The following is a 17,102-nucleotide window of genomic DNA, read 5'->3' as shown; positions in this document are numbered from 1 at the left end:
CAGGGCCAACCGTGAACTTCCATTTATCACTCTCCAGCATTGCACACTAACACAAGGGACGTGGATATCATCTCTTGATACTCTCATCACGAGCAACAGGGCCATGACGTTCATCTGAGACAGTTGCATGGGACATAGTGCATTGGGAGAGAGGCTTTCCAGTTGTGGCATATGGTCAGGACGCGAGTTGGTGGATGCAAGCTTGGGGGTAGTCCGATCTCCTGCAGAGGTAGCACTTGGACCACCCTTGAACCCACACTTAGGCTGATACATGATCCCCTTTTGGTGAGACATTCCGAGGTGCCTTTGGAGCATCTAGAGCGGTTGGTGGACCTTGATTATAGGCAGATGTTTAGACTCCGAGCAGCATTGGGGAGCACTTTTAGGAGGCAGGATGATAGCTCCCACTGTGTGGTATGGTTGGCGTAAGGCTGGGCAGTACCAGATTGGTTCATGATGTATGGAGTTCATATATTGATTGCACGCAGGGACTTGAGACGTGGTACAAGTTGGTTCCATCAGCTGTCTGGACTATGCCACAGTCATTCTGGCTATGGGATTCAAGGGTTTGGTTGGTCGATTGGACACTTTGCTTCGTGGTGAGTGGGATTAGGACGAGGGATGAGCTAGCTCACCCTTGGTTTGACAAGTGGGGGAGCATTGAGGCCTTAATCGCATGGCAAGGTTGGTTTTCCTTATTATCACTAGAGATCAAGGTGAGTGTTGGATGGGTAGAAGGTGACATCATGTAGGAGCTTGGTCCAGATGCATTGGGACTCCATAGATGTTTTTCCATCAGGTCCCAGGAGAGGTGGAAACAACTTGAACATGAAGGGCAGACTGTCATGACAAGAGTTGCACAGCAACAGCATAGTGGCACCCTTTTTAGACTAGTGTGGGATCTGGGCATCATAGGTCTTGGCAGTACAGCTACCCTTGGGGATGAGTTGATTTCTACAAGGGAAGATCATCCAGATCTTCCAATGGGCTTTGGTGACTCGCTAATGGCATGGGGGACTTCATTAGCATGGCAAGTAGGCCAGCATGATGATATCAGGAGAAGCTCACATGAGAAGCCCTACATAGTCCATAGGTCTGATCAATGCTAAAGTATCAAGTGAGAGACATCGTTTATCATTAGTGTCATTTTCTCATATTGAGTCACGAAGGATTATAATCAAGATATGTTGAGAAAATAGCATAAGAAGAGTTGGGTAAATATTGTAGAGGATTAAGTATTAATGACGAAGAAACATATTCCCTGTAGGGAGCAAATCACGTTTGCAATGGCTGGATGGAAATTCGCTGATGGTTGAGGGGATTCTATAGTACAAGGAAAATTGAGAAAAATCAAATGAAATAAGCAATTAAGGTGAGGGGTCATAAGATATCTTTAGAGTGGATATGAGAGGGGTTTAGAAAATAGATACTTCAGCAACAATGAAATTCGGATAAGATTCAAATTGCGCAATGAAATTTAGATGAAGGTCAGCATTAGGTCCTTACATATATAAATTTCAAAAATATAGAAAATGGAAATATAAAAAAAATAAAAAAAAATAAAAAAAAAAAAATTGAAATTTTTCTTTTTTTCTGTCCACTTAAAATAACATATTTAATGATTAAAGATGGCATTTTTTTATAAAATCAACTTACGATTCATCTTTAGAATTTCCTTGAGATTTTATTTGAGAATTGCCTTTGAACTTAGGCTAAGCCAATGAATTTCAAATTCTTTTCAAGTATTGGTGAATTTCATATATCGTAAATAAAATTGATTGAACCTTGTGACTTAGATTATAGGTATCTAAACTAGCCAATGAACATGCTACCAACCCAAGTCACTAATCTTGTTCCAGACCAATGCAAATACAAGACCTGAATGAGTTTGAGCGAGTCCACATCATAATAATGGTGGAAAGACATATTCAACAAACTGCTTATGCAGATTGGTGAAAGATTTCTCTGTGAATCACCATGGCAACGTCTCTTGATGTTGTACTTAAAATTACCAGGGTGGTGACACTAGATGTTGCATATGGTTTTACACAAATTGATAATATATCCTTAAGTTCCAAGATTCAGGTGCCATGGAAGAAACACATGCACAAGCTAACTACTTGTAAACATGAGTTATAACAATATATAGTTGCAAAAAATTGAAGAATATTTCCTTCATATCACATGATAATAGGCCTTTGAGCAACAGTAGTTAGGTAGAATGGTCAAGGATGATCCAACACTCTACATCCCCCACATCTCTAGACATTGATCAACTAATAGTTCAGAAGTCAGATGATCACAACCATCAACAAAACCTCCCCCTCTTCGGAAATTAGTTACACAATACAAAAAGACATAACTTTATAACTTTACATTAAACATGTAATCATATCAACCCCCTTTTTATTGCAATCCAATTTTCATTGCATAAATATAACTTTACCCCTCACATATCCCCCATTTTACAATTTGATTGTCCTGCTTAATCACAAAGCTAAAGGTCCATCTTCAATTGTTTTAAAGGACATATGAGTAGAGGCTGAAAAAATAACTAGGACAACAGCAATTGAAGCTTACACAGTAGGAGCAATAGAAGCAATATCAATAGTTCTATGGGGAAAGAATAGCAAAAACACAGTTCTCTGAGTAACGTCCATAATCTCTTCATCCCCCTCTAAAATATCCGTCTCTAAAACAAGAACTAGCTCTTCTACAGTGTTATACTTGCACTTGGTGTTACACCTATTTCTTCCATACAATCAACCCACCTCCTTTTGTTGTCTATATGGTCATAAATGAAGTTTGTAGAAACAAACTATTTTAGTAATTTATATATTGATATTCATATCGTAACATCATTTGTAAAAAATGATAGATATTTCATCATATGTGATCAGTATATTCGATGTGGTTGAACTCATATTAATGGACACCTTGAAAAGGTACATTTTATAACCTAATGTAAAGTTTAAATGCTTTCATCCACATCAAAGTTACAACATTTCTGTAAAGAGAAAGTAATACATATTTTGCACAAGACATTATAATATGAATTTATATTTGACAAAACTACTTCAAGATTGATTTCAAAATTATTTTAGAATGGCAAAAAAAGAATTATACCTATGAATATAAGCGTAATAGTTACTCCCTTGCTCAGCTCTTTGAATTCGTCAAATTTAAATTCAACTTTTCTAATTCTCCATGTAACACCCATGAGCACCAATAAGTACAACACATGCAGCGAAGCTACTGGTATAACCCATTGTTTTCCAACATGACAAACATGGTTGAAAGGTCTCATTGCCTGAGAAACTATAAAACCAGCAAATAAGTTTATTATTTTCAAAACAAACTACAATAAATTTTTACATTGTCTAGAATACAATTAAAAAAATTAAAATGAAAATAAAAATTAATAAAGATCCCTCACTCACATACATAGCAATGTCTTGTTCACAATTATTTTAAAAAATTGTCAATGCTTTAGCTTAAATTCACAAATATATAAACAAATAAAAGTAGAGTTGCACGTTAGAACTATTGGAAATGTAACTAGTTTCGATCTTCATAATTGTTATTGTACTCATTTCAATATGTATCTTATGTAACAGGAAAAAAAAGGTTATTATTTTAAAGTTATGATTCTTATTGATGTTCATTGTAATGACCCGCCTAAAATTACAAATAGAATGTGAATATTAGTATGCATATGCGACATCCATATGATAGCTACATATGCATGAACCGCATGTATTGCACTAGCATACGTACTAGCTAATATTGGAAAATGTTTAAGTTTAGGTTAATAAATCGTTTATCGAAGAAAATTCCTAACTCACCAAAATTATAATGAATATATTGAATGGGATCCTTGACATATGTATGATAATCCTTAATCAAAAGAAAATATGAAATATATGAATTATGAAATAAATTCATTTACTTTACAATTTAATTTGATTAAAAATAAATAAAATAAATTATTTAAATTCTAAATAAGGTAATTTAATTAAAATTATAAATAAAGTAAATTAATTTAATTAAAAATTTTAATTAAACAAAATAAGTTACTTCTAACTAAATTAAATGAACTGAGTCAACCTATGCATTATAAAATTATGAAGGTGGCCAACTCTAAAAAATGATTATGAAGGTGACCGACTCTAAAAAGAAAGGAGATTACTGGAAGGTAAGAAACCGACAACCGAAGGATGGAGAGTCGGTGGATTTTATGCATATAAGGGAGTCGGGGGAAAACTAAAGGGGGAGAGATTTCTTCGTACTATGGGAGTTGGAGAGAAAACTGTGAAACCGAGAAATAAGCTAGAGATTTGAATTGAACCTCTATTCTTGGAGTCTTGGGCACAGGGGTAGAGGACCTTAATTTTAGAGTCCTCTGGATCTGGGTACCGAAGAGGTTGAACCCAGATTGGCAGCGTGGATTCAGTCGGTTGCCAACAAGATCGGATTAGGAGCAACAACAGCAAAAATTATCCAAACAGAATACCCAAGTATTTATATGTAAATTTTGATCTCAGTTCAATTTCTGATTTAATTATAAAATTTTATATGTAAATTTTGATCTCAGTACGATTTCTGATTTAATTATAAAATTTTGTATGTAAATTTTGATCTCAGTTCAATTTCTGATTTAATTATAAAATTTAGAGTACAGATGTTTGATCTCTAGTTAATTTGTAAAATATGGGCTTTACATCTTTCTGAATGTTTTTCCAAATGAACTACCAAGATTACCTCCTGAAAGAGAGCTAGATCTCACAATTAAAACCTGGTACAAAACCAATCTTTAAAGCACCTTACAAAATGACAACTCCAAAACTTCAAGAATTACAAATTCAGTTGAACGAACTATTGGATATAGGACACATTCAACCCAGCATTTCACCTTGGGGTGCTCCTATAAATTTTGTCAAGAATGATGGTTCCTTGCGGTTATGCATAAGCTACCGAGACCTAAATTGAGCTACAATAAAGAATCAATATCCAATGCCTCGAATTGATGACCTCTTCGACCAAATGAAAGGAGCTTATGTATTCTCAAAAATCGATCTACGATCATTCTATCATCAATTAAGAATTAAGGAAAGCGATATCTCTAAGACTGCATTCTGAACATGCTTAGGGCATTATGAGTTCATTGTGGTACCATTTGGGTTGACCAATGCACCAACAGTATTCATGAACCTTATGAACAGTGTTTTCCGCAAATATCTCGATCAATTTGTACAAGTTTTCTTAGACGATATTCTCATCTACTCCAAAAATGAGAAAGAGCATGAAGAACATTTGCAGCTAATATTATCTTGCCTCAGAAAACACCAATTATATGGAAAGTTATCCAAATGTTCTTTCTTTCAGAAAAAAATTCATTACTTTGGTCATATCATATATGGTGAAGGAATCTCAGTAGGTCCTGAGAAGGTAAAGGCAACCATGGAATGTTCGATACCGAAAAATGCACATGAAGTGCGAAGCTTTATGGGTTTAGCTGGCTACTATCGAAGGTTTGTAGAAGGATTCTCCAAAATTGCAAAGCCTATATGGACCAATCTTGCGAGTACCCGATATGGACCAAGATTTACTGTGTGTACTCATGCATCCAAGCAAGGATTAGGTGCAGTATTAATGCAAGATAGAGGCGTAATAGCATATGCCTAAAGGAAATTAAAGCATCATGAAGAACCCTATGCCACGCACGATTTAGAGTTAGCCGTCGTAGTGCTAGCTCTAAAGATATGGAGACACTATCTAGCAAGGAGAAGCTTTATGCTCAAAAGTGACCATCAAAGTCTACAATATTTGTTCACTCAAAGAGACTTGAATGCTAGACAAAGACGATGGAGTGAATTCCTCAATGAGTATAACTTTGGAATTTCCTACATAAAAGGGAAAGAAAATGTAGTGGTAGATGCTCTAAGTAGAAGGCCAAGGATCTTTTCTCTCATACCTATCAAGGTAAACTTGAGAAAGTGAGTACTAGAACATCTCTTAAGAGATAGTTGGTATTTAAAAGTGAGATCCGGCCTTGATAGTAAAAATCCAAAAGAACCTAAGTTTGATGGATATGAACTAGAAGATGATAGAATTTTACGATTTCATGGAAGGATTTACTTTCCTAGTCAAGGAGATCTCTCAGACACCATCCTTAAGGAAGCCCACAAAGCAATGTATTATGCACATCCTAGTATAAATAAAATATATGTTGATACAAAGAAACTCTGCTTTTGGGCAGGCATGAAATGCCATATTGTCCAATTCGTTACAAAATGTCTTAAATGTCAACAAGTGAAGACTGACCGTTATCACCCAGCAAGTCTCCTGCAACTTCACGACATTCCTATGACCAAATGGAAGATAATTTCTATGGATTTTATCGTCGGACTACCTCTTACTCCACAAAGGCATAATGGTCATTCTAGTTGTGGTTTATAAATTAACGTAAAGCACCCATTTTATTCCCGTAACAGATACTTACAAAGTTGTTGACATAGCTCGAGTATTTATAAATGAAATCATCAGATTTCATGGAGTAGCTAAGAAGATCATATTAAATAGAGATTCATGATTCACTTCGCGATTCTAGACTTGTATGCAATCAGCCTTAGGAACTCAATTAAATTTAAGTACAGTGTATCATCTTAAAACTGATGGACAAATAGACAGGGTGAACCAAGTACTAGAAGATATGTTGAAGATGTACATTATGGATCAGTAATCATACTGGGAAAAGTACTTGCCCTTAGTAGAATTTGCATATAATAACAGTTACCACAGTTCAATGGGGATGCCTCCATTTGAAGCATTTTACGACAGACCTTGCAGAACATCGTTAAGTTGGGTCAAGTTAGAAGATCAGGTAATAGTGGGACCAGAATTAATTCAAAAGATGGAAAAACAGATGAAACAAATTAGGCAATGATTGAAAGAGGCAGAAGATAGACAAAAGAGTTATGTTGATGCGCATAGGAAAGATAGAAATTATGAAGTAGGAGATCGGGTTTTCGTCCACATCAGACCAAATAAAAGCACTATCCGATTCAGAAAAGGAACAAAGTTGTCACCTCAATTTATTGGGCCATTCAAAGTCCTAGACAAAGTTGGACATGTCGCCTATCGTCTTGCACTGCCACCCCACTTGCATAAAGTTCATAATGTATTTCATGTATCTGTATTAAGACATTACATAGCTGAGAAACCTCATAACCTTCAATGGAAGTAACTGCAGGTATTGGATGAAGGAACCATTTTGGTCGAACCATTACGTAAACTAGAACGTAGGGTTCGACAACTCAGAAATTGTCTGGTAGACCAAGTTAAGGTCTAGTGGGACAAGTATAGCCCTGGATCAGCTACCTGGGAAAATACAGAGATCATATGTCAGAAATACCCCAGCTTGTGTTAATTTTGAAGAACTTAAAGCCTTATTTTGTATATGACTACTATATTTTAGTTAGATACTTAACACTATCATTTTGAACTACCACATGTAAAAATGAACTTTTATCTTATTGGTACATGGATACCAATATGAAGTAGGTTATTTGCTTAACATTACTGGTACATGGATACCATATGAAAGTATATTACATGTTTAACATTGTTGATCCATGATCTTAATATGAATTATGAATTCTATTATGGATATCGTGTCTATAATTTTATTTTACATATCAACATGAATGGTGAGATGGAAATAAAAGAATGACTACATTTTTAATATGAAAGTTAACTTACAGATATATGGGTTGGACATGGCCAACTACGTTATGTGAATGCAAGGATCAATATCGTAGATAGCAACATATGTGAAATACACAGAAATTGTTATTTAAATACAATTTGTTTTGAATATATTGATGCATATGTGTGGATAAGTGTTTACATTGCAGATAACATCGTTACCAAACCGACCACGTGATGACAAAACTCCAAGAACAATTGAGGCTCAATGAGATTTCATGATAAGGTGTTGACCATGGTTCCACTAGGAGGGGTGGAAGTATTACCCACCGTTTATCCTCCAAAACCCAGAGTTATGAGAGGACTATGCGAATCACGCTCCCCTAGACGTGTGATGATGACTGCCAAATGCCTACTAGGAAATCACGTCGATATAATCGACGTTGTCATCCTTAAAGTCTATGAATGGTTAGGTTAGTATAGTTGAACCCATGGCATATTCCAGTAGAAAACGGATAGGATGGGAGTGGAAGAGATTAGGAGGTTAGCATGATTCTAGAATAGCTTGAAAAACCGACAAGCGCAGGGCATGACTATTATAAGTTGTAAAATTATAAATGTTCAGAACACAAATTTTAAGTGCCCTTACATTAAACAAAATTCAATTTTGAAACACAATTCTTACGTAATTATACTAATCACTAAATAACTACTAATATACTATATAAATCTTAACTTCGAAACGAAGTTTTCGGAAGGAGGGGTGTATGTAATGACCCGCCTAAAATTACAAATAGAATGTGAATATTAGCATGCATACGAGACATCCATATGAGAGCTACATATGCATGAACCGCATGTATTGCACTAGTATATGCACTTGCTAATGTTGGAAAATGTTTAAGTTTAGGTTAATAAATCGTTTATCGAAGTAAAGTCCTAACTCACCATAATTATAATAAATATATTGAATGGGATCCCTCACATATGTATTATAATCCTTAATCAAAAGAAAATATGAAATATATGAATTATGAAGTAAATTCAATTAATTTACAATTTAATTTGATCAAAAATAAATAAAATAAATTATTTAAATTCTAAATAAGTAATTTAATAAAAATGATAAATTAAGTAAATTAATTTAATTAAAAATTTTAATTAACCAAAATAAGTTAATTCTAACTAAGTTAAATGAATAGAGTCAACCTACGCATTATAAAATTATGAAGGTGACCAATTCTAAGAAAAGATTATGAAGGTGACCAACTCTAAAAAGAAAGGAGGATACTAGAAGGTAAGAAACCAACACCCGAATTATGGAGAGTTGGTGGACTTTATGCATACAAGGGAGTCGAGGGAACACTGAAGGGGGAGAGATTTCTTCGGACAATGGGAGTTGGAGAGAACACTGTGAAACCGAGAAATAAGTTGGAGGATTTAATTAAGCCTCTATTCTTGGAATTTTGGGCACGGAGGCAAAGGACCTTAATTTTAAAGTCCTCCGGATCTGGGTACCGAAGAGGTTGAACCCAAATTGGCAGGGTGGATTCAGTCGGTTTGGTGACACGATCGGATTAGGAGCAACAATAGCAAGAATTATCCAAACAGAATACCCAAGTAAGTATTTATATGTAAATTTTGATCTCAATTCAATTTCCGATTTAATTATAAAATTTTATATGTAAATTTTGATCTCAGTTCAATTTCTGATATAATTATAAAATTTAGAGTACAGATGTTCAATCTCTAGTTAATTTGTAAAATATGGGCTCTACATCTTTCTGAATGTTTTTCCAAAGGAACTACCAGGATTACCTCCTAAAAGAGAGTTGGATCTCACAATAGAATTGAAACTTGATACAAAACCAATCTCTAAAACACCTTATAGAATGACAACACCAAACTTCAAGAATTACAAATTCAGTTGAAGGAACTATTGGATATAGGACACATTCGACCCAGTATTTCACCCTGGGGTGCTCCTGTAATTTTTGTCAATAAGAAGGATGGTTCCTTGCGATTATGCATAGACTACCGAGACTTAAATCAAGCTAGAATAAAGAATCGGTATCGAATGCCTCGAATTGAAGACCTCTTCGACCAAATGAAAGAAGCTTTTGTCTTCTCAAAAACCGATATACAATCATGCTATCACCAAAAAAGAATTAATGAAAGCGATATCTCTAAGACTGCATTCCAAACACGTTGTGGGTATTATGAGTTCACTGTAGTACCATTTGAGTTTACCAATGCACCAGCAGTATTCATGAACCTTAGTTTCTGTATTCAAGTTTCTGTAATCCATAATAAATTAAGCAAAGTCTTTCGGTAGAAATCACATAAGAGAAATTTTTGGCCAACGCATTTCGAACCAACAAGTGTGGTTCATCATCAGGACCAAATTTTCTACCAAAAGACTTTGCTTAATTCATGAACCTTATGAATAGCGTTTTCCACAAATATCTCGATCAATTTGTACATGTCTTCTTAGACAATATTTTCATCTACTCCAAAAATGAGAAAGAGCATGAAAAACATTTGCAAATAGTATTATCTTTCCTCAAAGAACACCAGTTATATGGAAAGTTATCCAAATGTTCTTTCTTTCAGAAAAAAATAAATAAATAAATAAAAATAAAAATAAATAAATAAATAATAAATAAATAAATAAATCATTACTTTGGTCATATCATATCTGGTGAAGGAATCTCAGTAGGTCCTGAGAAGGTAAAGGCAATCATGGAATGCCTGATACCGAAAAATGCACATGAAGTTTGAAGCTTTATGGGTTTTGCTGGCTATTATTGAAGGTTTGTAGAAGGATTCTTCAAAATTGCAAAGTCTATCACAACCCTCCAGCGTAAAAGAGTTAGGTATTAATACACTAAAGAATGTCATAGAGCATTCTCTGAACTTAAAAGATTATTGACAAGTGCACCAATCTTACGAGTACCTGATATGGACAAAGATTTTACTGTGTGTACTCATGCATCCAAGCAAGGATTAGGTGCAGTATTTGTCTGAAAAAGGCGTAATAGCGAATGCCTAAAGGAAATTAAAGCCTCATGAAGAACTCGACGCCACGCACGATCTAGAGTTAATGGATGTAGTGCTAGCTCTAAAGATATGGAGACACTATCTAGCAGGGAGAAGCTTTATACTCAAAAGCGACCATCAAAGTCTACAATATTTGTTCACTCAGAAACTTGAATGCTAGACAAAGACGATGGAGTGAATTCCTCAGTGAGTATGACTTTGGAATTTCCTACATAAAAGGGAAAGAAAATGTAGTGGTAGTTGCTCTAAGTAGAAGGCGAAGGATCTTTTCCCTCATACCTATCAAGGTAGACTTGAGAAAGCGAATACTAGAACATCTCTTAAGAGATAGTTGGTATTTAAAAGTAAGATTCGGCCTTGATAGTAAAAAGTCAAAAGAACCTAAGTTTGATGGATATGAACTAGAAAATGATGGAATTTTATGATTTCATGGAAGGATGTACATTCCTGATAACGGGGATCTCCGAAACACCATCTTTAAAGAAGCCCACAGAGCACTGTATTGTGCACATCCTAGTATAAAAAAAATGTATGTTGATACAAAGAAACTCTTCTTTTGGGCAGGCATGAAATGTGATATTGTCCAATTCGTTACAAAATGTCTTGAATGGCAGCATGTGAAGGCTGACCATTATCACCCAGCAAGTCTCCTGCAACCTCACAACATTCCTATGACCAAATGGGAGATAATTTCTATGGATTTTATCATCGAACTACCTCTTACTCCACAAAGGCATAATTTCATTCCAGTTGTGATGTATAAATTAACGAAAAGCACCCATTTTATTCATGTAAGAGATACTTACAAAATTGTTCACATAGTTCGGGTATTTATAAATGAAATTATCAGATTTCATGGAGTAGCTAAGAAGATCATATCAGATAGAGATTCACAATTCACTTCAAGATTATGGACTTGCATGCAATCAACCTTAGGAACTCAACTAAATTTAAGAACAACTTATCATCCTGAGACTGATGGACAAATAGAAAGGGTGAACCAAGTACTAGAAGATATGCTGAGGATGTACGTTATGGATCAGCAATCACACTGGGAAAAGTACCTAGTAGAATTTGCATGTAATAACAACTACCACAGTTCAATCAGGATGTCTCCATTTGAAGCATTGTACGGCAAACCTTCCAGAACATCGTTAAGTTTGGGACAAGTTAGAAGATTAAGTAATAGTGGGACCAGAATTAATTCAAGACATGGAAGAACATGTGAACAAATTAGGCAACGATTGAAAGAAGCACAAGATAGACAAACGAGTTATGTTGATGGGCATAGGAAAAATAGGAATTATGAAGTAGGAGATAAGGGTTTCGTCTGCATCAGACCAAATAAAATCACTATCCGATTCGAAAAAGGAACAAAGTTGTAACCTCGATTTATTGGGCCATTCAAAGTCCTAAAAAAACTTGTACCTGTCGCCTATCGTCTTGCACTGCCACCCCACTTGCATAAAATTCATAATGTATTTCATGTATCTGTATTAAGACATCACATCGCTAACAAATCTCATAACCTTGAATGGAAAGAACTGCAGGTATCAGACGAAGGAACCATTTTGGTCGAACCATTACGTATACTAGAACGTAGGGTTCGACAACTCAAAAACTGTCTGGTAGACCAAGTTAAGGTTCAATGGGACGAGTATAGCCATGGATATGTCAAAAATACCCCAGCTTGTGTTAATTTTGAAGAACTTAAAACTTTATTTTGTATATGATTACTATATTTTAGTTAGATACATAAGACTATCATTTTGAACTACCACATGTAAAAATAAACTTTTATTTAATTGGTACATGGATACCAATATGAAGTATGTTATTTGTTTAACATTACTAGTACATGGATACCAATATGAAAGTATATTATATGTTTAACATTGTTGATGCATTATCTTAATATGAATTATGAATTCTATTATGGATATCATGTCTATAATTTTATTTTACATATCAACATGAATGGTGAGATGGAAATAAAAGAACGACTACATTTTAATATGAAAGTTAACTTACAGATATATGGGCTAGACATGGCCAACTACATTATGTAAATGCAAGGATCAATGTCGTAGATAGCAACATATGTGAAATACACAAAAACTATTATTTAAATACAATTTGTTTTGAATATATTGATGCATATATGTGGATAAGTGTTTACATTGTAGATAACAGCGTTACCAAATCGACCACGTGATGACAAAACTGCAAGAACAATTGACGCTCAATGAGATTTCATGATAGGGTGTCGATCCTGGTTCCACTAGGAGGGGTGGAGGTATTACGCACCGTTTATCCTCCAAAACCTAAAGTCATGGGAGGACTATGCGAGTCACGCTCCCATAGACGTGTGATGATGATTGTCAGATGCTAACTAGGAAATCAGGTCGATATAGTCGACGTTGTCATCCTTAAAGTCTATGAATGGTTAAGTTAGTATAGTTGATGCCATGGCATATTCCAGTAGAGGATGGATAGGATAGGAGCGTAAGAGATTAGAAATGATAAGATTATTCTAGAATAGCTTCGAAACTCGGCAAGGGCAGGGCATGACTATTATAAGTTGTAAAATTATAAATATTTAGAACACAAATTTTAAGTGTGCTTACATTAAACAAAATTCAATTCTCAAACACAATTCTTACGTAATTATACTAATCACTAAATAACTACTAATATACTATATAAACCCTAACTTTGAGACGAAGTTTTCGGAAGGAGGGGTGTATGTAATGACTCGCCTACAATTACAAATAGAATGAGAATATTAGCATGCATACGGAACATCCATATGATAGCTACATATGCATGAACCGCATGTATTGCACTAGTATACGTACTAGCTAATATTGGAAAATGTTTAAGCTTAGATTAATAAATTGTTTATCAAAGTAAATTCCTAACTCACCAGAATTATGATGAATATATTGAACGGGATCCTACATATGTATGATAATCCTTAATCAAAAGAAAATATGAAATATATGAATTATGAAGTAAATTCATTTAATTTACAATTTAATTTGATCAAAAATAAATAAATAAAATTATTGAAATTCTAAATAAAGTAATTTAATAAAAATTATAAATAAAGCAAATTAATTTAATTAAACAAAATAAGTTACTTCTAACTAAATTAAATGAATAGAGACAACCTACGCATTATAAAATTATGAAGGTGACCAACTCTAAAAAAAGATTACGAAGGTGACCAACTCTAAAAAAAGATTATGAAGGTGACCGACTCTAAAAAGAAAGGAGGAGGTTACTAGAAGGTAAGAAACCGAGACCCGAAGGATGGAGAGTCGATGGATTTTATGCATATAAGGGAGTCGGGGGAACACTGAAGGGGGAGAGATTTCTTCGAACTACGGGAGTTGGAGAGAATATTGTGAAACCGAGAAATAAGCTAGAGATTTGAATTAAGCCTCTATTCTTGGAGTTTTGGGCATGCGGGCAGAGAACCCTAATTTTAAGGTCCTCTGGATCTTGGTACCGAAGAGGTTGAACCCAGATTAGCAGGGTGGTTTCGGTCGGTTTGCTAACAGGATCGAATTAGGAGCAACATCAGCAAGAATGATCCAAACAGAATGCCCAAGTAAGTATTTATATGTAAATTTTGATCTCAGTTCAATTTCTGATTTAATTATAAAATTTTATATGTAAATTTTGATCTCAGTTCAATTTCTAATTTAGTTATAAAATTTAGAGTACAGATGTTCGATCTCTAGTTAATTTGTAAAATCTGGGCTTTACAATCATCTAGGAAAAAGCATGTTCTTCATGCTTCTAGGGTTTGTTAAGTCATAGGATTTATTGGAATGAGTCAAGAGAGTCAATATCATGATTAGAAGGCCCTTCCGAGCAAGATATATCTTGTAAAAGAATTTATTTTGAGTCTAGAAGGTCCTGAAAACCTCCAAAGTACAAGTCAGCCCTAGCAGCTTCAAGTTGGCCTAAAGGAGGGAATTTGACCCCTTGAAAAGGTTATAAATAAAAGCAAATTCAACCTCATTTGACACTCACAAGTTCGATCTCTCAAGAAGAAGTTCGATCTAAAGTTGGGAAAGGCAAGTGAAAGTCTAGAAGACAAGGAGAATCCAAGAAGAAGAAGAAAAGTTTGTTTTTGGGCTCTATCTCTCTCACACGTGCAAAAAGTAGGGTTTCTACAGCTTCAAGGAAGACTGAAATTGTAAGAGATCAAGTTGCAGTATCAAGTTGCTGGAAGAGAAAATATTTTGTTTTGACCTCATTGACCATGGAAGGATTTGTCTTGCTTGAAGGAGAATCTCTTGAAGAGCTGAATTAGGGTTTCTGCAACAGCGACAGGGGCGAAGTAGCAGGTCAAAATTATAGGGTCGAGGTTGGGGACGAAGTTGAAACTGGACACTGGTTGAAGCAAGATTGACCCTTGTTGATCTGATCTATCTGGAAGGACTTCTTGAAGGGCTGACTTGGTACTTGGAGGAGGACTTGGTCTAGGGTTTGGGTCTTGATTGTCTCATTTGAGGTAGCTTCTATAAGAAGAGGACATTTTCTGGGTTTTCCACTTGGAGGTGTTTTTCCCAGGCTTGGAGCCTAGTTTTTGTGTCCATTGCCTTTATTAGTTTACTCTTGATAATTGTTTGATGAAGAGGATCTAATAAAGAAAACACAAGAAGATAAATAAAGTTCACAAGCAATTATTAAGCTTAAGGAAATCTGACTTAATAACTGCCACATTGCATTTTCCAACAAGAACCACTTATTGGATCAATGTGAGTCCTTCAAAACAATGACAGCTATAACTTGAAGGACTTTACTGATGTTATAATCCCAAAAAAGAGAAGTCAACATTTACCAGACCAAGAATGAGTAACGTATGACAAAAGCAAGACAGACAAGAAAATTTTCAATTGCATTCAAAGCCAACCACTTTTCTCCACTTGTAAAGAAATCCAAGGGGTCAATGCTATCATCTACCACTATCTCTAACGACATTAGATGTGGTTTATTATCTTAAGACCAGCAGAGGATTACTACCCAGTTTTAATAACAACAGTAACAATTTTCACTGGATGATATAATTATTCCTAAAGTTGTATGTTCTGCCAGAGAACTAATTAAAGTTTACTATAATAGTTTACTGATATAAATTGGGATCCTCGACAGATTGTGCTTATCTATGTTGGCAGTTAAAGGGTACAATGTACATACTTTATGCCAATCTTAAGGTAAGTTTGATAATGTTCTATGACAGCAATAAATAATGAAGTTATTGCAGCTGAATATCTTAAATATTGGAATTTTGAATATTTGCAATTAAGGATTTTAAAGATGATATTTTGTTGTTTTTATCTGTTTCATTCCTGGTTTACTGGTCCAGTATTACTCTTTGCTATGAGTTTTGAGAAGGTAATAACCATATACTCACTAATTCCTTTCAAGCAATGTTAGGTCTGACAAGCCACGTTAAGGGGAAAAACAAATTTGTTTAATTCTCCCCAAAGGTTCTCCAAGTCTGTACTTTAGACTTCATGATGCTATAATCATTTTCAACACTTCACAGCCAAAATTAGGCAAATTTCCCTTTTCGTATTATTCCTTGACAACATTTCTTATAATGTCTTCAAAGCTTTATGTGTTCAAATATTTTTGAGCTGGTGCTGCAGTGAAGAATAAATCTATCATAGGGCTCTTTAAATTGATGTCAAATTTGTACTTGAATTCACCATATGTGAGATGATTTACACGTTCATCTAGGGGAACACCAACTCTATGTGTAATAAGACCATGAAACATAGGTCTAAGCCTAATTAGATAACTTGCATGGGCATGGTTACGGATATACTAAATATTATGAAAATTTAAGATCTGGATATAGGTAAACAACCTATATTTAGCTCAACTCGTTGTTTCCAATGTTGTTGGGCATTGAGCTAGTTCCATGCTAGAAGGTGCCTGATTCAAATCCCCTCGGGATAGGTGCACTAGTTTAAACTTTATACTAAAAGATTTCCTACGGATGCCATCCAGGAATCCCTTGGGTTTACCTACGAGGTTTTCTTTGGAAATATATATATATATATATATATATATATATATACTGTGTTGATGTTTGTAGCTCAGGCAGCACAGGAAAGCAGCTAGATGCGTGTAAGTCACCTAATTGTTGATGTTTGTAGCTCAGGCACGTACTTCTGCATAGGAAAGTGTCTAGATGTGTGTAATTCACCTAATTGACTCTTAACCCTAGCAATTACTTTAATTATTAAAATAACATCTTTTTACGAGAAAAGTAAGTTTAATCTAATAAAATGCAAAGGTTATTTTCATTA

General features: G+C 34.8%; 1 protein-coding gene across 2 annotated transcripts in view; it reads right to left on the bottom strand.

The window, feature by feature from the left end:
* RGS1 (REGULATOR OF G-PROTEIN SIGNALING 1) overlaps positions 1 to 17,102 on the bottom strand; it is a 217,142-nt gene that overhangs the window by 95,257 nt on the left and 104,783 nt on the right. For both annotated transcript variants that reach the window (XM_089395130.1, XM_089395129.1), the window contains exon 6: positions 3,127 to 3,318. In XM_089395130.1, coding sequence (XP_089251256.1) covers positions 3,127 to 3,318 — 192 coding nt within the window. The remainder of the gene's footprint in view (positions 1 to 3,126; positions 3,319 to 17,102) is intronic.

Source organism: Pinus tabuliformis, chromosome 1_2 (assembly GCF_031772625.1).
Source record: "Pinus tabuliformis cultivar Carrire ecotype Pingquan chromosome 1_2, CPIR1, whole genome shotgun sequence".
NCBI classification, from domain to species: domain Eukaryota; kingdom Viridiplantae; phylum Streptophyta; class Pinopsida; order Pinales; family Pinaceae; genus Pinus; species Pinus tabuliformis.
Note: the sequence above shows the minus strand (reverse complement) of the source record. Positions and strands in the feature narration are given on the sequence as shown.